The sequence below is a fragment of the Gavia stellata genome, chromosome Z (assembly GCF_030936135.1).
Source record: "Gavia stellata isolate bGavSte3 chromosome Z, bGavSte3.hap2, whole genome shotgun sequence".
Taxonomy (NCBI): domain Eukaryota; kingdom Metazoa; phylum Chordata; class Aves; order Gaviiformes; family Gaviidae; genus Gavia; species Gavia stellata.
Window position 1 is genome coordinate 28,797,593 of NC_082637.1, and position 22,656 is coordinate 28,820,248.

At 42.2% G+C, this 22,656-nt stretch overlaps 1 protein-coding gene across 1 annotated transcript in view; it reads right to left on the reverse strand.

The window, feature by feature from the left end:
• Positions 1-22,656, reverse strand: part of ARHGEF28 (Rho guanine nucleotide exchange factor 28) — a 127,394-nt gene that overhangs the window by 10,909 nt on the left and 93,829 nt on the right. The window contains exons 27-36 of the mRNA XM_059834418.1: positions 21,673-21,749; positions 20,788-20,966; positions 20,014-20,108; positions 18,961-19,143; positions 16,191-16,322; positions 15,382-15,467; positions 11,789-11,827; positions 11,652-11,699; positions 9,327-9,809; positions 6,054-6,354 (exon numbers count right to left, since the gene is read on the reverse strand). Of these exons, the coding sequence (XP_059690401.1) occupies positions 6,054-6,354; positions 9,327-9,809; positions 11,652-11,699; positions 11,789-11,827; positions 15,382-15,467; positions 16,191-16,322; positions 18,961-19,143; positions 20,014-20,108; positions 20,788-20,966; positions 21,673-21,749 (1,623 nt within the window). The remainder of the gene's footprint in view (positions 1-6,053; positions 6,355-9,326; positions 9,810-11,651; positions 11,700-11,788; positions 11,828-15,381; positions 15,468-16,190; positions 16,323-18,960; positions 19,144-20,013; positions 20,109-20,787; positions 20,967-21,672; positions 21,750-22,656) is intronic.

A 22,656-nucleotide genomic window follows, 5' to 3' on the forward strand; every position in this document is an offset into this window, starting at 1 on the left:
CTTGTTTTGTGACTGCTCTTCCTGAGACATCACCTCCTTCCCTGCGGACCTGCCGCCAGTCACAGCTCTGTACAACCCTGAGCTGGAGCTGCTTCACTACAAACCAGTCATCTGGCCAAAGACCCCCTGCCCAGGGGCTTCTGCTCCTTTCAAACGTGCTCCTTTCCCTCCTTCTACCTCCCTGAAACCTGTATCTATTGGAACAACCTTACCTAGGTAAAGAATAAATCTGCGTGTAAGAGATACGGTCCAAACCATTCCAGTTTCATTGATGCCAGTAACTCCACTAACTTCAAAAACCACGGCACTGAAATTGCTGGAATCATAAAAATGAGGAAAATGAGAAAGATTTGGCTATCATCCTGTTGTTGTTTAAGAAGTCTGCAGGCAATGAAACCCTGAGAATGGTGTGCAGATTTACACCAACACCAGTGGCACCTCAAAAGACAGGGACGAACAATCTCTTCACTCCATTCATCACCTTAAAGATGTGCTCTATTTTAAACTTCCCTCCTAATGAACGAGCTTTAAATGAGAAGATATTAGAAAGAATAAAATCAGACAGGCATTACACAGGAAATTCTGTACTTACATTAGCATACAAAATAAAACCAGAACATCATTAACTGCCTTAATTAAAAAATTATGTAATACTGCTGCATCTACGGTGGTTATGTTCAGAAATGAGAAAAAGTATTTTGAGATGAGAAAATTAGTAACAGAACTACAAAACCCTAGTGCTGCAAAGCTGAAAAGCAAGTGTTACTTGAAATATACTTCGGTATCACACTGCCATGTGATTTAATCCCTTTTGCCATCTGCTTCAAACAAATGGCGGTGTTATTCCCATAAGGAAAAAAATACTTCCCCTGTGATTCACTTCCACCAAGTATCCCGCAGACACTGATGTTTTATGGCAGAGCACGAAACTCTGTTCTGTGGTATGGGGAGGAAGCAAATTTGCTGTTATCTGCTGCAGAGTTAAAAGTAATATCTTACTTGTTCTAATAAATTGATGCAATTTTGAACTTGGGAGATACGGGTGCTGATGTTACTCTACTTCATATTCTTGTATCTTTCCATTTCATTTTATTCTCGTTATAACTTATGTTGAGCACTGAATGGGCTCTGTGCTCACCTATGCAGGCATCCATGCTAAGAGTAGAAGGGATGTGTTGAACACAGAAAGGGCAATTTGGAATTAATTGTATGTTCTCAATTTGGCATCTACTCAATTAAAGAAGACAAAAAGTTTAAAGTAGCTCAAAATACCACATCTGCTCAGGAGGCTCCCTGACAAATGGGGAGCTCCATGGTAATGTCATCCTTTACTTTTAAAAGATTTCCCTCCTTCCTTCTTATCAAGTGAAAGAACAACAGAAAAGAATTTGCTCACTGTGCAGGGCAAACAGTGAAATGGCACTATGAAAAATATTGTGAAACACACCAGAAAAACTCAAAATAGGCAGAAAAGCATCTTCACATGCCATTCCACAGGTGGTAAGGGCTTGGCCTGCCATTGGCTGCGAAGGATGCTGTTCAAACAAGAGATGTGTAAAATGTGTGCTATACAGGACACAATTACGTTCCAGCTGAGAAGATGAGCAGGTCAGATGTACTCAGTTGTTTATACAGCAGCAATATACAGAAATTAACTCACAACGGTCACATATGCAGAACTGTGATGATTTTTTTTGTGGGAGTTAGTCATTATTTAACAGGTTCCAAGTGATGAAAGCAATCTTATTCAACAAAGTCCTCAATACCACCTCCCGCGCTGGCAGCAGTAGCTATGCTTCTTTGAATAAGGCCCTGAGTTACTGAGCTTCGCCCTTTGCCAAAATCCCATGCTGACTTGTAACCACTGGGAAACAGCTTGTATGTCTTCAGAGGCTTTTTAACGTTGTAGTGCAAAACATATTTCACCTGGTTTTTAATCACACTTGCAGGAGCTTCACATTGTATACCTCTTCAGACTGCAACAAATTCATCTTACACAAACATGAGAAAAGAGCCAGGCCCATACAGCACCGTCCTCAACCTCCCTGATGCAAACATATGCAGGTACTTTTATACAATGTCATTAGGCCATAACCAATGTTAAGGTAGCCCAAAATAACGTACTGGTCTAAACCTCATGTCAATTACCAATGGAAAACTAAAACAAATGAATCTGATCTACAGTTTTAAGAACAGGTTCAACAGAGCAATCACAATCTGCCTTAAGGAATAGGAAGGGAATTTCTTATAAAGAGTAAGGAAAAAAAAATGAGTTATAGAATACTACATATTGTTTCTGGGCTTTTTGCTTTTTCTATTGCAAATCAAATATTTTACATCTCTAGAAACCACTTTCTTTGATGAAAACCACTCTAAATGGATTATTTTGCCAAAATCAAACGATCTTATTTGCTTATATGCATACATGTACAAATTTCTGTCCTTTAAAAAAGATTAAAATCACATTAGTCAAATAGAGCCCTGTTTTTGCTCCCTGGTTTTGCATTTGGCTGTTTATGGAAATCACAGGTTTTTCTATGCTCCCCATAAAGATTTAAACTATATTTTTCGCTACATCATGCATAAAGATCCTTCATGCTAACACTGCAAATGTCTGGGAGAAAAAACTTCCCACAATCAAGTTCCAATGCAGTTTTCCAGATCTATCACTTTTCAACTCTTTTTCTGTAGCTACAACATCTGAATTAAAAAAAAAAAAAAGGCACTACCAGCGAACAATGCTGTTCACTTCAAAGCTTTGAAGAATCGAAATTGCACTGATTCCTGAAATCAAAGAGGTGAATCCATACGTAAATCCTTAGGCATCACTTTGGCTAGTTAACCTGACATGTCAATTAAATGCAAGAGTAATTTATTCAATTCTCAGTCTAGTCTGACACAAAACCTATACTTCCCCTGATTCCTAATTAGCCAAAGCACTTGTCTTCTTTCATGCAGATAATTTCATAACCATTAGTGTAAAGCATTAACACATTTTTCTTTCAATCATATTTTCCTCCTGTTGACTGACACACCTTTGCTAGCGAGTGTACTTGTGCCAGTTTCAGCTTTGTGGGAACTTGCCTGAAGGTCTTTAGTGCAGTTCCCTCCCATACACATAAAACAATGATATATAATCATGACGCTACCTATGTGAAGAGACATATGTCTTACCTTAGAAAATATGAATGGAAAATTATGCACTGGAGGAATGTAGCTGTTTCCATTTCAGTATATTTTTGAAGCTAAACTGCATAGTGCTTAACATATGGTAGAACACGGCGTGATTAACTCCTTGACAACACGTTCAGGTGGTGCTTCTCATTAAATAATTTAAGGCGTTTTTGACAGACCAGACTTCTTACGGGATGCCTAATAATTCTAAGAAAATTAATCAAAACCAAGAAATTCCTTTTGTGTGCACACAAAACTTACTACATGCAAGATCCAGCCATGTATGTATCTGGTACGTGGCTATTTCCAGTAAAGCATACTCCGTATTTTTTTCTTAATTCTATTTTGACTTATTATTTAGGAATGTTTTTTGAAAGATGATTATGAAACTTTATACATAGAGCTGGTTGAAAAATGCAGCGAAATGTCATGAAACAGTCATCCACATGAAAATATTAAAAGTTTCAGCTAACTTTCAAATTCTTTCTAGCCTTTCTCTCATTGCATCTCTCTTGGTTTTCCTTCACAGTGATCGGAACTGACTATGTCCTGCAGAGGTGTCAGGAAATGGAAGCACAAGGTCAGAGATCTTCTTAAACTCTGCTAAACATTCTAGGGGAAAAGCACAGCCAAAAAAAAACCAACAAAAAGGAAATCAGCTTCCTTGTATGAAAAGTTCATACTGCTCAGCTTGGATCACACTGCTTAGGAACAAGTGATTTACTTCATTTCCATGTGCAGAGCCATTTGCCGGGGCTTCAGATGCCATCTGTCTTTCAGGGAGAAGTTTAGCGTTCTTCTCATTCCCTGCTCCCCATACAGTGGCTCTTGATGCATGACAGAAGCAAGTCTGAATCATGCAGACTCATGCACTGCACGATCGGAGCATAAAATACTTGTCACCCTCCGAATCATGAATGCGACTGTGGAATGTGATGGCACATCTCTCGGGAGGGAGGCTCCCAACCCTGCCTACTCTAGCAACGTGCAGGGGGCTTCGCAGCACCATCTGCACCATCAGGATGCTGCAAGGATTTGCTGCGTTGCTTTGCCAAAGCGCCTTGTGACTCAATCAAGGCAGTCACTGCAGGTTTTACAGACATAACTTAGCCAGAGAGACACACAGTAACCTGTTACTCTACCTCTGGGGCAGGCTTTGTAGCCACTGTCCGTCCCAAGGCTGCTGGGACTGCACTAGTGCCCTCTTACCAGGGCAAGGTAAGAATGTCTACAGAAGATGCAGTGACAGCAGCTGAACACAAAGCTGGCCCATTGTAGTGAAAAGCATCTTTACATACAGAAGCTCCATCAGCTTATCTTAGAATCAGTGCAATTAAACTGGTACAAGCCAGTTTAATTAAACCAGACGCTCTCATGTGGGCTCAGTAGAAAGTATCCTGGTTAGCTTGCATGTCAACATTTGCCAGTGCAAGCTAATCCACTTTTGAGAGGTTTAAACCCACATATGTGTTCCTTTTCAAATTTGCACTAGCTTAGCAAACCTATTACTAAAATGACAACTTCAGTCAAACTAGAACAAGTTCCACCAGGCTAATTATTTAGGCATTTTTAGAAATATTAATCTCTTTTACTAATCAGCTTGGTTTGCTGATTGTGGTGATGAGACTAGCCTGCCCTACCTTTGATTATAAAATGCTATTTTGGCAATCCATGTACCAAGGACTAGTAAAGGCTGTAGGGATGCCTGCTTAACACATTACAAGGGGTACTAAGGAGCAAGTTCCTTAATCAAGGACTTTTTTATTTGAACAACTTCAAGATTTGACCTAAGACGATTAAAACCCATTGCACCTGTGTATGTTTTCAACTTCTGATCCTGCTGCCCACTGGTCTTTGCTGTGACCTGACCTGCATGCAGCTGGTATAAGGACAGAAGTCATACTGCACTGCCAGCTACAGAAAAATGGGAGCTCAGGCACTGCTGCAGTGCTGACTTACCATGTCTCACCTGAATTTTACAACTGTGCAGAAAAACCCCACCAGATTATTTAGTCCATTACACCAAAAGTGCACCATTGTCCCCGAAGACTTTTAGCTGTTGTGTTTTTACATTCTGCTTTACAACTCTCACAATAATGAAAGAATGAAGACACCAAGTTGTATCAAAACTCGCATTGTGCAACATGAGAAATAAAACCCAGATCATTTAGAGTTTCTCATTAGCATGTTTTTAAGTCCTTCAGGGAATTTTCAGTGCCATGCAGTGCTCAGACAGGTGGCCTCTTCCACTCATTTTGGTAGCCACCATCAATAATTGCCATGTAATCTACATATCTTTGGGGGTAAAATACAAGAATAAAGAAAGGTAATGCAGTAAAAGCTATTTTTACTAACATGGAATCCCATTGTCAAAGGTTATAGTATCCCTTAGAAGTGATGTAATTTTCTTTCCACAACTACAGAGTCTTTCAAGATACCTTCACTTCATTCTCACTGAAGAAAGAAGAGGGTGTTTGACCACTGGTTATCATTTTAAGATGGTAAATTAAAAGCTATTCTAACTAGAAATCATCAAGTAATGCACATATGTTCTAGAACAGCCAATAAAATGCACTTGAAGCAGCAAGAGTGACTTCAGCTCGCAAAAAAAACAAGCATTGGGAAAGGATTTGGAGAGAACAACATTCCAAGTACTGTTATGCAGACACAAATGTGGGGTTTTTTTCCAAAAGTTTTCTGTATTTCTGTTCTGCTCATTTTCTCACCTACCCTCAACAAGCTTGCAAAGTGGCATGCAATTGTTTTAGCAAAATCTATTGCTTCCACCGCTACCAAGCTGTCTTCATTCCTAGGACTATTCATTCTGAGAGGTAGCAAACTGCCCATACTACTTGTTAATTAAATAAAGTGTTAATTACCATTATTAAAGGCATCCTTGTTGCTTTTGCAGGAAAAAGACATCTGCTGGTAAGAACCAGTGGATTTCCACAGTGCACTGGTTAATGCTGGCTGACAAGAAGTGTCCATTTTGAGGTCCACCTGATTTTCACTAGTCCGTGCTATATCAGAATTTGAGATGTTCAGCCCACACACACCATCCTCATAAAGAAGAGAAGAATCTGATCTGTTGAGACTGCTTAGGGACACACACACTACAGCTTCATTTAAGTAGAATGTATTTTCGTCATGTAAGCTGTCCGATTGATTGTGTCCCATTATCTGCAGAAGGGGGAAAAAAGACCAGAGAACAGCATTTTTACCTTTGTCCAGCATCAGAATCATAGAATCACAGACTATCTCGAGTTGGAAGGGACCCATAAGGGTCACTGAGTCCACCTCACTGCTCCTCGCAGGACTACCTAAATCTAAACCATACCACTACGAGCATCATCCTGAAGAATCCTTATACCAGGATGCATACAATTAACTGCCAGACAGAATGGGGATTCATAGCAAATAGTCACCTAATTTCCCAAAAGTTAACCTCAAAATACGTTAAATGGGATGTGCGTTCAGGAATAAAGAGCAATAACCTGGTACATTCTGCCATGGCTCCCCTCAAAACACAGGAAAACTCAGTAATAATTGCAAAATAGCAAATAACAAAGGGCTACTACCTGGGATGCACTGAGCTTTGCTGACTCCTTTCAGGAGGTTAATATTTTGCACCATGGCTCAATGAGTTACCACTTCACATATGTAAATCTGTGTACACTGCAATCCAAAAAATAACACTGTACCTCACGTAGACAGGTAATCATAGAGAACAGGACTGCAGCAGTCAAATTGGGGATGGCAAATAGCATTCAGAAAGCAGCCAGGGCTCCCAGGGGCTGAAAATGCAACTTCTGCAGACTCCCCGCATGCAGGTGTTTATCAAGGCGAAGCTCACAAAAAAGCAGGACTAGCAGTGTGAGTTACTGCAATGTTTGTCCATCCAAAACTAGCTAGGTTCAGTGTAATGGCAAAAACACGGGGCTGGGAATACTGGCTGACCGGCAACCACTTAGCCAGCTCTGCTGCTGCAAGAAGTATGGTAGTGGAAAACGCAGGACAAAGATGATCCCAAGGCCTGGAATGCATCCAAAGCCATGTAGTTTACTTGTCATAAAAATACAAGCAGTCTTACACATGAAATATTAGATTAAGAACTACTACTCCTTGACACAGCATTTCATTATTTTGCCTCTCCATCTGTGTGATTGTGGCCATCCCTACATCAGCTATCATCCTTCAACTTCCTCTTCTCAAAAGATTTCAGAAGTCTCATCCATTAAATCTGACGGGCAAGTTCAGTTTTGGTTTTACCATCCACTTCTTAAGCACTGCCAAACAAGTCAAAATTGTACCACAAGCTATACTAGTAAGAAGTGCCTTCATTGTTTGGGCTGGGCAAGCATATATGGTTAAGTCACGTTCACACAGCGTTCACAAAAGCCAGATGAAAAGGGGGAGGTCAGAGGCCAATCCTTCACCCCCTCATGCAGGCACAAGCTTAGATGCCGAATGGTCACTGCCCATTATGGGTCAGTTGCCAGCTGAAAAACTAGGGAGGTGATGGCCTGAAGAAAGGCTCTACAGATCTACTTGTGAAAATGAAAACCTGAAGAAAAAAAAAGCTGTTTGGGTCAGTGAGCTTTCAATATATGCAAAAGCCAGGCAAAATGTTTTGATGTTCAGGTGCTTTAGAGAACAGCAATGGATATCAAGACCATACCCACCAAGGCAGGGACTGGAGGCCAGGTCCCACCTGGCAGGTGAACACCCAGACAGCTGAGTTCAGAGTCAGCCTCTATCCTTCACCCTCAACAAAAACTTGATCATTTTTAGTATTCAATGCCTAAGCAGCTTCAGAGCTACTTTAAATTGCATCCCCTAATAATGACCATCTCCAAGGAATTACACTGTCAGGGATGGAGCCACACACCAACCTCTTCCCCTATGGTGCTGCTTGTTTCAGGGGAGCAGGATGGCAGGGCCCAACACGTGGGGTTCATGGGAGCCTGGTGCTTCCGACTTCTGGAGCAGCCACTGTTCCTCACTGGAGACAGTGCTGTTGTCCAGGAACAAGGACAGCAGTCAAAGGCTTCGTTAAAAGCTTTATATGCCTCAAGCATTACAATAAGTTAGCTTTCCTACAAGAGGCAGGAGACACGATGTATCTTGCAAACACAGCAGCAAAGCAGAAAACACAGATTCTCACACTTAGAATTTCCATCTCCTCAATTTAATAGTCTGAGTTTGGCTTCTGTAGGGCACCCAGCTTAAAATCATAGAATGGTTGAGATTGGAAGGAACCTCTGGAGTTCATCTGGTCCAACCCCTCTGCTCAAGCAGGGCCACCCAGATTAAGTTGCCCAGGACCATGTCCAGACAACTTCTGAATATCTCCAAGGATGGATACTCCACAACCTCCCTGGGCAACCTGTGCCAGTGCTCGGTCACCTTCACAGGAAAAAAAGTGTTTCCTGATGTTCAGAGGGAACCTCCTGTGTTTCTGTTTGTGCCCATTGCCTCTGGTCCTGTCAGTGGGCACCACTGAAAAAAGCCTGGCTCCATCCTCTTTACATGCCATGAGTCTTTTCTTCTCCAGGCTGAACAGTCTCAGCCTTTCCTCATAGGAGAGATGCCCCAGTCCCTCAAATATCTTTGTGGTCCTTCAACGGACACCCATCACCCCGCCTCCAGTCCCCCTCCACCACCATCACCCCCTCCCACCCAGAAGCTCTATGTCTTTCTTGTACTGGGGAGACAGAACTTGACACAGTACTCCACGTGTGGTCAGAGTATAGGGGAAGGATCACCTCTCCCTTGACGTACTAGAAATATTTTGCCTAATGCAGCCCAGAAGACCGTTAGCCGCCTTTGTGGCCAGGGCACATTGTTGGCTTATGTTCAACTCGGTGTCGACCAGGACCCACAGGTCCTTTTCCGCAAAGCTGCTGTCCAGCTGGGTGGCCCCCAGCATATATTGATGCATGGGGTTGTTCCTTCCCAAGGGCAGGACTTTGCACTTCCCCTGGTTAAAATTCATGAGGTTCAAAGTCCTTGGATATGCCTGAACCTCAGCTTCCCACATGCTCACTCGTTTCGTTACCAACCAACAAAACCCAGACATACTAGTCTATTTGTCAGGCATAGTTTCTCTAGGTCTGCAGTCAGGGATATAATTACAGCAGGGAAGCACACACCTCATAGCTCCTCATAGTGGGTGACAACAGGCTACTTTGCTGACTGTGCTTCCAGTGCCAGAGGAGCTGCTTCTGCATTTTCACACTGTCCCTTTCTCTCTCCACCATTTTCTGGCCCTCCTGGAGCCTCTCCAGGCTCTGCTGGTACTCCTGCAGCTGCAGCGCCAGTCCCTGCCGGCTCCTCTCCAGCAGCTCCTCCTGGCACCCGCACTCCCTCTCCCGCTGCCCCAGCCGGCCCTCCCTCGCCTCCTGCTCGCGCTGTCGCTGGTCGCATTCACGCAGCCACCGCTGCTGCTCTTGCTGAAACTGCTGCTTCAGTTTGTGTATGTTGGCCAGCTCCACCCTTTGCTTTTCCAGATTCCGGTATTTTTCTTGTTCCAGAAGGAGGTTTAGCCGAGAACCATAGCCCCGACCGGTCTTCTCATTCTCTTGCAGGAGTAACCTCTGGAGCTCTCTGTGGCTGTCCTGGATAGCTAGTGCTGCCTAGAGACCATAACAAATCAGACACAAATGTTTAAATATTAGCATTAGTCCATTTCTGTATTTTTACATAGAAGCATTACACAAACATGCTTTAACCTCCCGTAGTATCAGTACTTAATGCTTTTTGGGAGGTTATTCCTCATACAAGTAGAGAAAATTCTGTGTTTGTGCCTTTACCAAGAGATGTTTCTACAAGCACCGAACCATTATGAGCACTTTTAACACGGCTTCTGGTTTACACTTAGTGTTATTATATGTGTTTATGTTACAGCTGTGCATATGCACTTCAGCTACAGCTGGGGTCCTGTTCTGTCAGAGGATGTTAAGACACATAGGAAAAATGATTTTTCATGGTTAAAGAGGGCATTAAGGCACTGGGAATACTACACTCAACAAAGCATTCCTAACACAGATGGGCTTATACAGATAAAACTGTACTGTTTCCTGTACAGCTCACTCGAACCCCAAGGCTCTCTTTGCTAACCTGCAACAGTGTAGTCCTAATAACATCAGTCCTATAGGCAGTTGCCAACATAGCCGTGTCATCAGGACCATACTGCTACATGCACCTGACCAAGATATCTGTGACAGCAGAGCACAGTAATAGTAATGATTTTGGTTTTGATATTTCAATAATTTATTTTACAACCAAGAGCGCTCTATTCTGTCCTTCACAAGGCTGTTGTGATATTGTTTGCATTAAAGATTGTGACATCCTCCAATAACACAAAAATAAATAGCTGGGATTAAGAAGAAAGAAAAGCAAGAAAGCCCTAGATCTGCTGAGGCACTTACTGCACAGCCGATCTTCAAGAGCTGACATGGGAATCTACTTCAGCAGACATTCCCGGAGAACTCCCACAGCCCCGTTACCCCATGCCATACACCCCAGAAAGAGTTTTTAACTTCATCCAATGTGCAATTCCCACTTTTCTTGGCTCTTCCTCCAGTATTGAGTCAGTTCCAGTGATTTGGAAACAGGGCAAGGACAGGATCCTCTGCTTGTTTCTCTGCACCTATACTGCCAATTCACAGTCTGAATGATTAAGGCATGATCCCAAGCTTTACTTTACCGCCCTTCTTGTGTTAAGTTATCTGTTTTTCAATTTTTCAAAAATTTTGCCTGAATTACAAGCTTTTCATTTTGATTTTGCATTGCTTCAATCCACTTAACTTCTAAGCCCAAGGTTTCCAGGATTATTATGAAATATGCTAATGTCAAGAGGGTCTAAAAATTAAACATACTCAAAAGAAACATTTTAAAATAAAACTATGAAACTGCACCTAATTAAGAAAAAATAAGTTAAAACATTCAAACTTAGCATGAAAGAGGCAAAAACTTCAGACTAAGGCCCTACAGAATATACACCATAATTAATTGAGACTGAAATATCTAAAATGGGTTGAGTTTGCTACCTACGTGGCAGAGGCACTGTTTACTAGTAACCGGGAGAATATTCTAAACAATATACTAAAATTTTTCAGTATCTGGAACTATAATTTCAGAAATCTGTACATGAAATGACATCAGTTCAGTTAGAGCCATCATTTTACTTTTCTTCTAGACTTTTGGATAGCACAGACATCCTTTTCGGGGGGGGTGGGGGGGTGGGGGGTGGGAGGGTGGGTACTGATCTCCAAGCAAGCAAGCATTATTCAGTTCCTAAAAGACACCTAACACTGATGTAGAATAAAAATATATTCTATGACAACTTATGTAACAGTTGGTAGAGATAAGTATCCACTGACACAATACCTAAATGTAGGGCAAGATGAAAACAAACCTTAAGAAGTGAATTATTAAGACTAACTACTCTACAAAGTTAGCAGTGGAGTAGTCACCTGTATGCTGTACAAGAGACGGGTTAAGTTCTGGATTGCTTGTACAATCTGGAAAATAAAAGAGAAGTATTTTCAAAGGTTTGACCACTGTTAGCTAAACAGTTACTACATTCTGTCTGAGGTTTAAATAAACTCACCTCTGTTCCTGTAGATCCTGGGAAACTCATACTTCCTCCCTAAAACAAACACATGTTGCTTTAAAAAGTAATTTTTAAGTTGAGAATTGTAACATCTAGGTAATTTTTTTTTTTCAACTAGTGGAGACGTTCATATCGCTAATATATGCAGTGCTGAATCAAAACTTTTTGTGGGCATGTGAAAAAAGACAGAAGCAATAACCTACGAAGATTAATAATTCATCAACATTGGAGTTTCCGTGGAAGTCACTAGAGAATCTAAGCACAACTGTAAAAACAAAAATATTTCATCCACAATTTTAATCCTCTTGTGACTAATGCTACACAGAAAAGACATTTCCATTCATTCTTTGTTTACTTGACGGTTTTGAAATACGGTATATACAGCACAGTGGGTTTAGATTACTTATAGTGGGATGAAACAGCACAAGGCTCTTCAAAAACAGAGATATTAATGTAGCAAGAAGCTAGCAGAAGTCACGTTGGTGGGTCACAGCGAATGCCTCAGATATGCTGTGAGGCGCTGAGCAAAGGCTGCGTGCCCGCTACACTGCAAAACGCACCAGTGCAGTTACTATTGTCCACTACAGCAGGCTCAGCCACTTCACATTTTTCACTCTGCCCCTTTTCCTAAGAAGCTTTCTAAATTTATGGGGTGAAGCCACCCATAATCCCTTCAACATGAAGAACAGCTCCTCTGAGAAAGATAAGGTGGAACAGTGGAGAAATAAAACACAATCCCTTCTGAAGCTACGCTGAAAAGACTTCCTGTATGATTTTTCTCATTTTTTTTTTTCCAGAGGAGCAGAGGTGGATTTGGGGGTATTTGTTCTCTCTCTGATTCTTCTAAGTTCTCTACTGAGTCTCATTTTCCACCACAGAGAGCAAAGCAGCTGCTCCATTTAGCTGCAATAACTGAAAATTAAGATGAAAAAGGCCAGGCCCCAAAACACAGCTCAACGCAGACAAGCTCGGGGGAAAGGGAGCACTGTCTGCAGCATTTCCTCCACTCCTCTCTCTCTCTCTCTCGTTATCTCCCTTCAGTATTTCCCTCCATTCCCTCTCCACATCCTCACCTCTCCTCCTCTGCTTCTCACTGCACCCACAAGCCACATAACTGCTCGGCTCTGCTGTGAGAAGCGAAGGACTTTGCACAGATGCCTCTGTGCAGCACAAGGACTGATACAAGGCAGCTCCGCTTTCCCTTTGCTGGGCAGCCAAGATGAGCAGCAGGCAAGGAGGAAGAGCAGGGCCAAGAGGGAGAAAGAGGAGAAAGAGATGCTGTCAGGGTGAGGAACAGTGAGTGTACAAAAGAAAGCCCGCGTGCTGAACAAGAGTGGGGTTTCGTTCAGTTTTTGAAGCCCTTTTTAATTTAATAAAGCAGGTGTACAGGGGGATTGAAGGCTTAGCTGGCTTTGGCATGGCCAAGGGGTAGCAAGTGGCCAGCCGAAGAGCCTGTGGTCACCTCACTGCAGCACCGCTTGAGCGCTGGGGGATGAGCCCGAGGCAGGTTTAGTCAAGCTAGCCAGGGAAAGGACAGCATTGCAGCTGCACGGCTATGGCTTCAGCACAAGCCCTGTAAGTCCAGCTAGGTCCAAAGCAATATAGTCAGCTGTGGGCCACTGTCACCTCCCTGCCACTCTTCCCTAGCACCTTGGTTCAGAGCCATGAGCAGCAGTGGAAATGAGGACAGTCAGATCCGAGGGCAGGCTGTGTGCACAGTGCCTCGGACAACCCCCGGGAGATGTGATGACAAGGCAGGAGCAGGGGGGACAAAATGGGGACCACCTCCCACTGCTGCCTGCTTGGGACCCCACGTGTTGCACAGGCAACGATCTTCCTTCTGACACCTGGTTAGCATTTAACCTCCAAGCTGGCGGCTTTTATTCCGTCTTTCTGGCTCTCGGTTTTCCAGGCTAGCTGGTCTGAGCCCAGTGCTGCCACCCCACAACCCCAGGACTGCACACCCAGAGACAGAAGGCAGGCAGAACATCTTCCACCACGAAAGCCCTTGCCTTGCCTCTTTTGTTTGCTCATTCTGCCACCTCCTGGTTAAGTTTGATTCTGACACGGTAAGATGTGACATGAGTCTTGCCCAAACAATAGGCCAGACCAGAATAGTAAATTAGGGTGGAAGGGTTTGCTGCAGATCCCTCTAGCCCAGCTGCAGCTCAAAGCAGGGCTAGCTTCAAAGCTAGACGAGTTTACTCAGGGCCTTCTCCAGTTAAATCCAGGAAATCTTGAAGGATGGAGACCCCACCACCTCTCTGGACAACATGTTTCTGCTGGATCATCCTCGCAGTGACTTTTTTTCCTTAGGTACAGTCAGAATTTCCCTTGCGCAACTTGTAATCTTGGATGTTGATCCTTTTGCTGTGCACCTCCGAGAAAAGCCTGTCTCTGTCTTCTCTATAACCCCAATGGCAATGTTTTCGTGTGCAGCTACTGGAACTTTTAATGGGCTAGATCTGTGCCCCTCTATCAGGTTATTTTATTTCCCCTCACCTAGCTTCTGTGCTCCCTCACTTGGGCTTTTGTTTTCATCCCATTTTTTCCACACACATTCTTCTTCCTACTCCCTTCTGACACAGCAGTCTGGTAAGTAAGATGACCTAGAGCTGAACATGAGGCAAGGTTATAGGGAGATTAATGTATTAGCAAGAGTCTTCCAGAAATAGCTAGAAAAAAAACCCCAAGGTTTCAGGCACACAAGCCCTCTTCCAGATCTGATGCAAAAACAGTATGCTAACGCTAAGTCTCTCCTTTTCTAGCAAAATTTGCTTTCCATTTCAAGTCACGTATCTTCTATTCTTGTCTCTCCCCCTTATTCCTTTTGCGGTCCTGCTTCTCCACCTAAGGACTCCACAATTACAGTTCCGTTTATTTCCACACAGTAATTCACACTGCTCTTACTCTAACACTCTGCTGCTACGTTAAATTTGCCATTCCTAATTTTGTCCGGAACTGACTTTTCGTTCTGCTTTTTCCCCAGACTGCTTATGAGTTATAGGACTTTGAAAAATGGGCAGTTTCTCTTCTATTCACTAATTGCTCCATTTCATTTTAATTCAGAATTCTGAAGCAAGCTGGTGTAAGACAATCCATCCTATTTTAAGTGCTTGTTCTCAGGACAAAGTTCTTCCAATGTGTAAGTCTTCCTTGCATTAGCTGAGGTCTCTGTCATTGCAGGAGACTTCCATCGTCTTGTGAATAGGAGAAGGGAGTAGAGGGAATACTATTGTCAGCTCCATAGAGATGGATGTATTGAATGATGACAGCAGAGAACCAGGCTCTGAAGTGGCCCATACAAGTGGTACAAAAACATTGTGGCTGTTATTACAATGCACCAATCTGTAAGCCTAACAGGAAAATTGTGCTGCATTTGGAATGTTTATGACTGCTTTTTTAAAATTCATCATTAATTGCAGTGACCTCTATTAAATTTAATTATTTGGATTTGGGTGAAATGTGCGTATCCCATGCTTTGTGTTTGAGACCAGTCTTCAGATACCCCATAAAAGTTTGAACAGCATTTACATTCCCAGTGCCCAGAGTGCTATGTGCAACACAGGAAGAAAAATCAGTTACAATACCTTATCCTCTAGATTGGCACATGCCATTTCCTTTTCAACACTGAGACTGACTTCAGATGATTCTTCACCTTCTTTTATTTCTGCATCTAACAAATAAAGCCCCAATAAAATGCAAGAGAAAGGCATCAAAGCATATTCTGACTAGAGAAACAAAGGGCACACTTTTTTACAGCTACGCACAGGATGCTGAAAATAGAGATTTATGTCATTTGGATTTACATAATGGATTCTAGGCTGGGAAAAAACAGATTTGGAAGCACGGATGGCACAGGTGAGACAATCCATTTTTCCTACCTTAAAAATTAACAGTGTTTTTCACTTACGAAAGTTTGGAGATAAGTATAGCCATATCAATAAAAATGCTCTGCAGCAATGGTTTTTACAGGACTTTAATTGCATTTTTGTTGCAAGAAATCCATGCTTTACAGCTGAAATTATTGGAATGTCAATCTTGGTTTTCAGACCTTCTAACAAAAATGGGCTCACTTGGGAAATAGCCTATACTGCAATATAGATTTGCTGTGGAGCTGAGCCACAATGATGAGAAAATGTACAGAGATATGCAAATGTGACTCAGTATTGCTAAATGAAGGCATGTGCTACAGAGAAGGTGCAGTAGATGCAAACTATCCATTTACTTCAATGACTTTGTATGACAATTTACACTATCTGAGCATTTGCCCAAAGACAAATTTTATTACATTGTTTTCTAATCATTCTGCCATACACTGAGAAAGCTTTCCAAAAAAACAATCCGGTATCAATTATTTTAGCACTCTTAATATGTAAAAGCATCTAATTTTACTCACCACCAGGAACAGATTCCAAGATTTCATTGGCACTAAATCTGTGCTTCACACTTAATTCCTCAATACTTTCCTCTGGTGATGTGTCTGTTTCACTCACTTGTGATGTCGTTACAGCAACATGGAGACTTTCAACTAGAGAGGAAAACATACAGAATTACAGAGGCCCCATAAATAGCTCCTTAATGCATAAATCAATGACATAGAATCATAGAATAATTTAGGTTGGAAGGGACTTTCGGAAGTCATCTAGTCCAATGCCCTACTCAAAGCTTGTCAAACTAAATTGGGTCGCTCAGAGCTTTTCACAGACAAACTTTTAACATCTCCAGAGATGAAGACTTCACAGCCTCTCTGGGCAACCTATCCCAGTATATACTGTGACCACCCTCACAGTATATAATTTTTCTTTTCATTTAATTGGAATTGCTTGTGTTCCAACTTGCACCTGTTGCCTCTCATTCTATCACCATGTGGCTCTGCGAAAAATCTGGCTTGTCTGTATCTTCCTGTTAGGCAGCTGAGGACAGCAATAAGATCCCACCAAGCCTTCTCTCAGGGCTGAACAGACGAACTGTCTCAGCCTCTCCTCAGATGTCATGAGCCCCCTAGTCATGTTGGTGCCCTTTACTGGATTTACTCCAGTTTGTCAATGTCTCTCTTGTCCAGGGGAGCCCAGCACTGGTCATGGCACTCCAAATAGGACTGACCAGGGGTGAGTAGAGGAAGGATCACCTACCTCAACCTGCTGGCAACTCTCCTCCTAATGCAGCAGCCTGGGAGGCAGCTGGCTGCCTTTGCCACAAGGGCACATTGCTGCCTCATGGTCAACCTCCTGCCGAGTAGGACCCCCAGGTCCACTTCTGCAAAGCTATTTTCTATCTAGTCAGTGTCCAGCCTGCACCAACACATGAAATTATTCCATCCCAGATGCAGGACTTCACACCTGTCTTTGTCGAACTTCTGGAGGTTTCTCTTAGCCCATTTTCCCAATCTGTCCAGCACATTGATCACCCCACCTCATTTGGTGACAGCCATGAATTTGCTAAGGGTGTACTCAGTCCCTTGGTTAACTTTGTTCATAAATATGTTGAACCGTATCAGTCTCAGGATCCATCCCTAAGGGAATCCCCTAATAACACGTTGCCAGCTGGACATCATATCACTGATCACAACCCTTTCAGCCCAGCAGTCTGGCCAATTTTCCACCCAGTTATGCACTTTACATCTCAACAATTCAGCTGTAAGGATACTACAGCCAGTGCAGACAGTGTTGAAGGCCTTGCAGATGTCAAGGTAAATAACATGCACTGCTCTCCTCTCATCATAAAACTCATTAGGTTGGTCAGACACAATTTGCCCTAGATGAATGCATGCTGGCTGTTCCCAGTCACCTGCTTGTCCTTCAGGTTCTTGGAAATGGGTTCCAGGGGGATTTGCTCTATCACCGTCTCAGAGACAGCAGTGAGGCTGGCTATTTTGTAGTTCCCTATATATTCCTTCTTGAAGAGTGGTATGATGCTTGCCTTCTTCAAGTCATCAGGAACCTCTCCTGATCACTGTGACCTTTCAGAGATAGAAAGCAGCCTCACAATGACATTGGCCAGCTCCCTGAGCAGTCTTGGATTTATTCTATCTCATCTCATGGATTTATGTATATCCAATTTGCTTAAGCACTCCCTAATTCTACCCTTCTCTACTGTGGGCAATGCTTTATTCCTACAGAGTCTGCTATTAGCTCAGGGACTTAGTATTTCTATTCTGGAAAATGATCCCAATGAATTGGCTACAGTGTAAGCAACTGTAAATTCCTTACAGTGTGCTGAAGAGTCCTGAAATCCAAGACACCATCAACATCAACATCAGCAAGAGAGAAAGTGAAAATTAGAAGTGGTCAGAGTAAGATGTGTAAGTATAGGCTGCCATTTTAGCTAAAATGACATTTGCTGTTGTCTCACTGACTTATATTACCTACCCAAGTTTTATAAATTTTATCAATAAAATGCTCCCTGACTTCATAATGATGATGGAGACCAACCTCCGCTGCTTTATCAGTTGAAATGTGGTTATTAGCCCATAGCTCTCAATCTAGGTGACGCTAAAATCTTGTAGTCCTTCTCAAAGAGCATACGGCACATGCTGGATATTGCTCAGTTTATCAGGACTCTTTTCAGCTGAGTTTAGCAGGAGTTCAGCTGTATTTCCAGCTAGGCAAGGTATCCACAAATACCATTCCCTTCCTTCCTTCAGAAGACAGCACTGTAAGTAGCACAAGGCTATCATCTCTGTTAGACAATATGTAGAAAAAACAGGTGTTTCTTAGTAGATCTGCCAAGATTATCTGCAGTTTTGTCTGTATATGACCCCACATGATTCTGATCTGTCATCACATCAACCAAGGTAGGTGAAGGTCGGGGACTAGATGCAATATCGTACTGTATCCTGTGATCTGTTTCATAGGGCTGTACGGCAAGGAGGACAGCCAAGGAAACAATCCTCAGGTGCAATCTAACACCATGTCCCTGCCTGCTTACATATGATGTTATGCACTAAAACATATACCTTATCTTACAACCTGACAGGTACCACCTCGTGCATCTGACAGGCATAAACGTGAAAGAGTTCTCTTCAATGCCCTTTGCCAAGTTTTGACAACTGCCAGTTCTTGAGACTTGACAGAATCGCAGCCCAAGGCAACAGGGCTATATTTCGTTACCTTGAAGTATCTGCCCACGTGAAGAGCCACCAGTTCACTCTTCCCGTGCAAACTCACCTTCTCTGAGTGCTGCTGCCAGCAATGAAGCAGCCTGTGGAGTTTCTCCAGAATCAGGTTTGATAAGGAGGTGAGGTTCTACATGAACATCCTCAAACCCACTCATATCTCCCAGTTCTGCATAGATATGCAACTTCTCTTCCAAATAACTACAGATCTGCTGGTCCTGGTTACTCAGTGATTCTGCCAACCAAAATTGAACACTGTATTAATATTTTTAATTCTGCAGGCAAAGCATGTTCCCCATTCACTTTTCTAATCCTTACGCCACACAGACATTGCTAACTCAAGCTAGGCCTTTTTTAAGCAGCCAGGAACTAAATTCATCCCATAGTCCATCCTAATGAATGTTGGCACAGACCCTGGCAGAGGGCCAGGCCAGTGCCCTACCCTGATGAGGTGGCCTTGGCTGCACTCTGGTACTCTCAGCTACTGCCTCTTGCACTCACAGTGATCAATGCTGGAAAAGCACTTGGCTCAGGCAGCCAGAAGATGCACTGATTCAGTGCCTCCGCGTTGAAGAAGAACACCTGCTCTCAGTGGAGGTGCCCTTCCCTGTGGCTCTCTACAGGAAGGACATTGCTGGAATTTCTCTCCTTGCCATAGCATAAAGATGTGGAAGTTAGGTGCAGGGGAACAAAAGAAGCAGAATTTATCCCTATCAGCTACATCTTTGGATAAAAATAATATCAGCAAAGGATGAAATGCCATAAACAAGCACAAAGCCACACAATTACTGAAGATTTGAGGTATTTCCACAAACAGCGAACTACTTGGCCCTGATTCTAATCTGGGAAATTCAGTGTTTATTCTGAAAGCATCCATTTTTCTTTTTCTTTTGTACTCACAGTAATGAAGCAAAATTATAAAGTGTTTCGAAAAAAAATGGTTCTCTTTCAATGAACTCACTTTACACAATCAGACCACCCCAGCTTTCTCTGCTGTGACTCCATCTATCAAGCCACCCTGAATCCATCAGCCAGTATGGGCACATTATTCATCCTGAACTCTCAGAATGTAGGAGGTCTCAAAGTGGCAGGAAAGGTAACACACCTTGATATTTCTGAATTCTGAATGCTTTGGCCTCAGCAATACGTCTGTCCTCATCAGATTCACTCATTTTTCCTTCTTCTTCTTCCTCTGGACAACTTCAAAGATGAAAAACAAAGGTGGATAAAGCAAAATCTGCATGTCATATATTCATCCTCAGTATATTGTTGTGTTCATAATAAATAGAACACAACATCAACACCAACTTTTGCTGCAATCCAGAAGGATGCCATTTGTCTCCGTCTTTAAAAAGCAGTAACTGGACACAAACCAGACTGAAGGACTCCTTTCAATTCTAGTAAGGCTGCATCGTGCAGCGAATGGGTGGCTGGCCCTCACATACATTTACTGTGATAAGCATAAGCTTGGGAGCCATGAGAAGCAATGCTTTCCCTGCCATTCTTAAGGAGCTGATACCAAGATTAACAGGCATGATTGGGGATTTCCCCAAAATGGTTGCATGGACACCTGCAGGACTCTGGAAAGCATCCAGTGCCAACGGCAAAGGTGAGGGAAGCTTACAATGGATGGTAAGGACACCTAATGGGGAGCAGGTAGGGTCTGCTCATTCGGTGGAAAACCAGAAGTAACACAGAAAGTTTGGCAAAAGTGATTGCGAGGTTTTGGGGTCTGTGAATCCTGAGCTCAGCGGAAAACCCAGCTTCACAGGATGGATCCAGCGCAATGCAGAACAGAGAGCACACTGCCACGGATATCCAACTGACCTCCCATCTGCTTTGGACTACCAGGATGAAAACCCAAAGCCTTCTCCTCTACCTTTGCACTGCATCTTGAATATGCCTCATCCAGTTGTTACGTTCCTCTTTGGAGTTGGTATGAACCTCATACATCTCAGGCCCTGCAGATGAAGCGCTAATCAGAAACATCCCCCTTTCTTCGTTGGCTACTTCTCTTACTATGAGTCTCTGAAGGGAGATAACAGAAGGCTTCTGGTCCTGGGGGAAACAGTCACAGCATATGCAAACAATAAATTACTCTCTCATAAAACATCACACTTTTAGAACAGCACGATTTTTCAATTAATTGGACTAATTCTAGTCCTGGTATAGTTAGACTACATATGTTCTCACCAGGTGTAAAAGCCTGCAAGTTTTAAGATTCCAAACATCTTTTTAAAACTATTTTTTAAAATACATTACAGATTTTATGAACAAGTAAAGCACTGGGTATGTGCTAAAAAGTAAAGCCCAGAGACTCAATGATACTGAGACACAGTATTCATATAGTGTTTATATTTATATAGTTTGGGAACTTCTCTCCATGACTTTTTATACATTTTATGTGTGTTTACTACTACATTTGCACTTAAAATTATTCTTCTGTTTTGTTTTACAGAATGAGAAGTTAAAATTTATTTTAGATAATTGAAAGAGCCTGCTCTGCTTCTTGCCTTCATAATCAGATGAGGCATGACACTAAAAAAAATCATTCTGTTATTTTCATCCTTCTTACTAAAAAAATTATTTCATTTTAAAAATAAACTTAATTTTCCAGACACTGGCATATTAGTGTTCTGAATACACTAGCAGGATTTTAGAAAAAAAACATTATGTGGGAATAACCTAGAAAAGGAACAAATTTTCAAGAAATATACAAATAAAAGTGCAATGTGTGTATTCAAATACCTGATAATATACTTACAACAGCTGCAAAGATGTATTTTTGATCTTTTTCTTGTAAGAACAGTAGCATATCAGTTAGAAGCAGAGCTAAGGTGTCTTAAAATGAGAAAAGGAAAATACTGGGTTTTTATTAAAGTTATTACAATTATAGTTACTTTCTTCTTTTATCTTTAAAAATGGATAAGCCCTGATCCATAAATATCCCACAGAATCCTACAGTAAACTAAACAGGAAATAGCTGAATTAGCCTATGGCCCATGTGAAGCAACTGCAAGCTATCACTTTGTGTCTCTCAGGAAAGACCACACTTTCTGCTACCCACCATCCTGCAGCACTGTGCTGGAGCACTGGCCCAGGGAAAGAAGAAATCCTCACTCCAATGACAGTACAGCTTCCCCCGGGCACTCACAGGCAACCTGGCAAAGACTAATCCACATAAATTTTGTTTTGCCTATGCTGTAACATATACTTACAGCACAGTATTACACTGGTAAAAGTATTTCTGGAATAACGATGAACAGATAGCTTTATAAAGTTGTACAGCAAATATTAGTAAGCTCCAAAAAAACCCAAGCCCTACATGTGATCAACACCAAAAATCAAATTCTGGGCTTGCATGTAAAAATCGGGCTCCAGCCAAATGTGGCTTCAGGTTTTCTTTTCCACTGCAGATGTCCCAGTACCACTGAAGACCAGCATATGATTTTTCATGCATTATTTTCAATGGCCAGTACTGTGAACAATATAAATGTACAAGTCAAGACTCTAGGTTATGCGATGAAACTGCACACCAATGAACTAAAAGGAGGGGACCAGAAGAAGAAATGCAGCTGATGGCTTTGTATGTGAACCTGTCTTCTTACCCAGATATAGAGTGGATTACTCACAAACCATGGCAGCTTCTGCAACTACTCTTCTAGCAATTAGTGGCATATTCTCAATACCATTATCTCAGAAATTCGTGTTTGAAATACAGCATAGTAAGTATTTTCATTCTTAAACC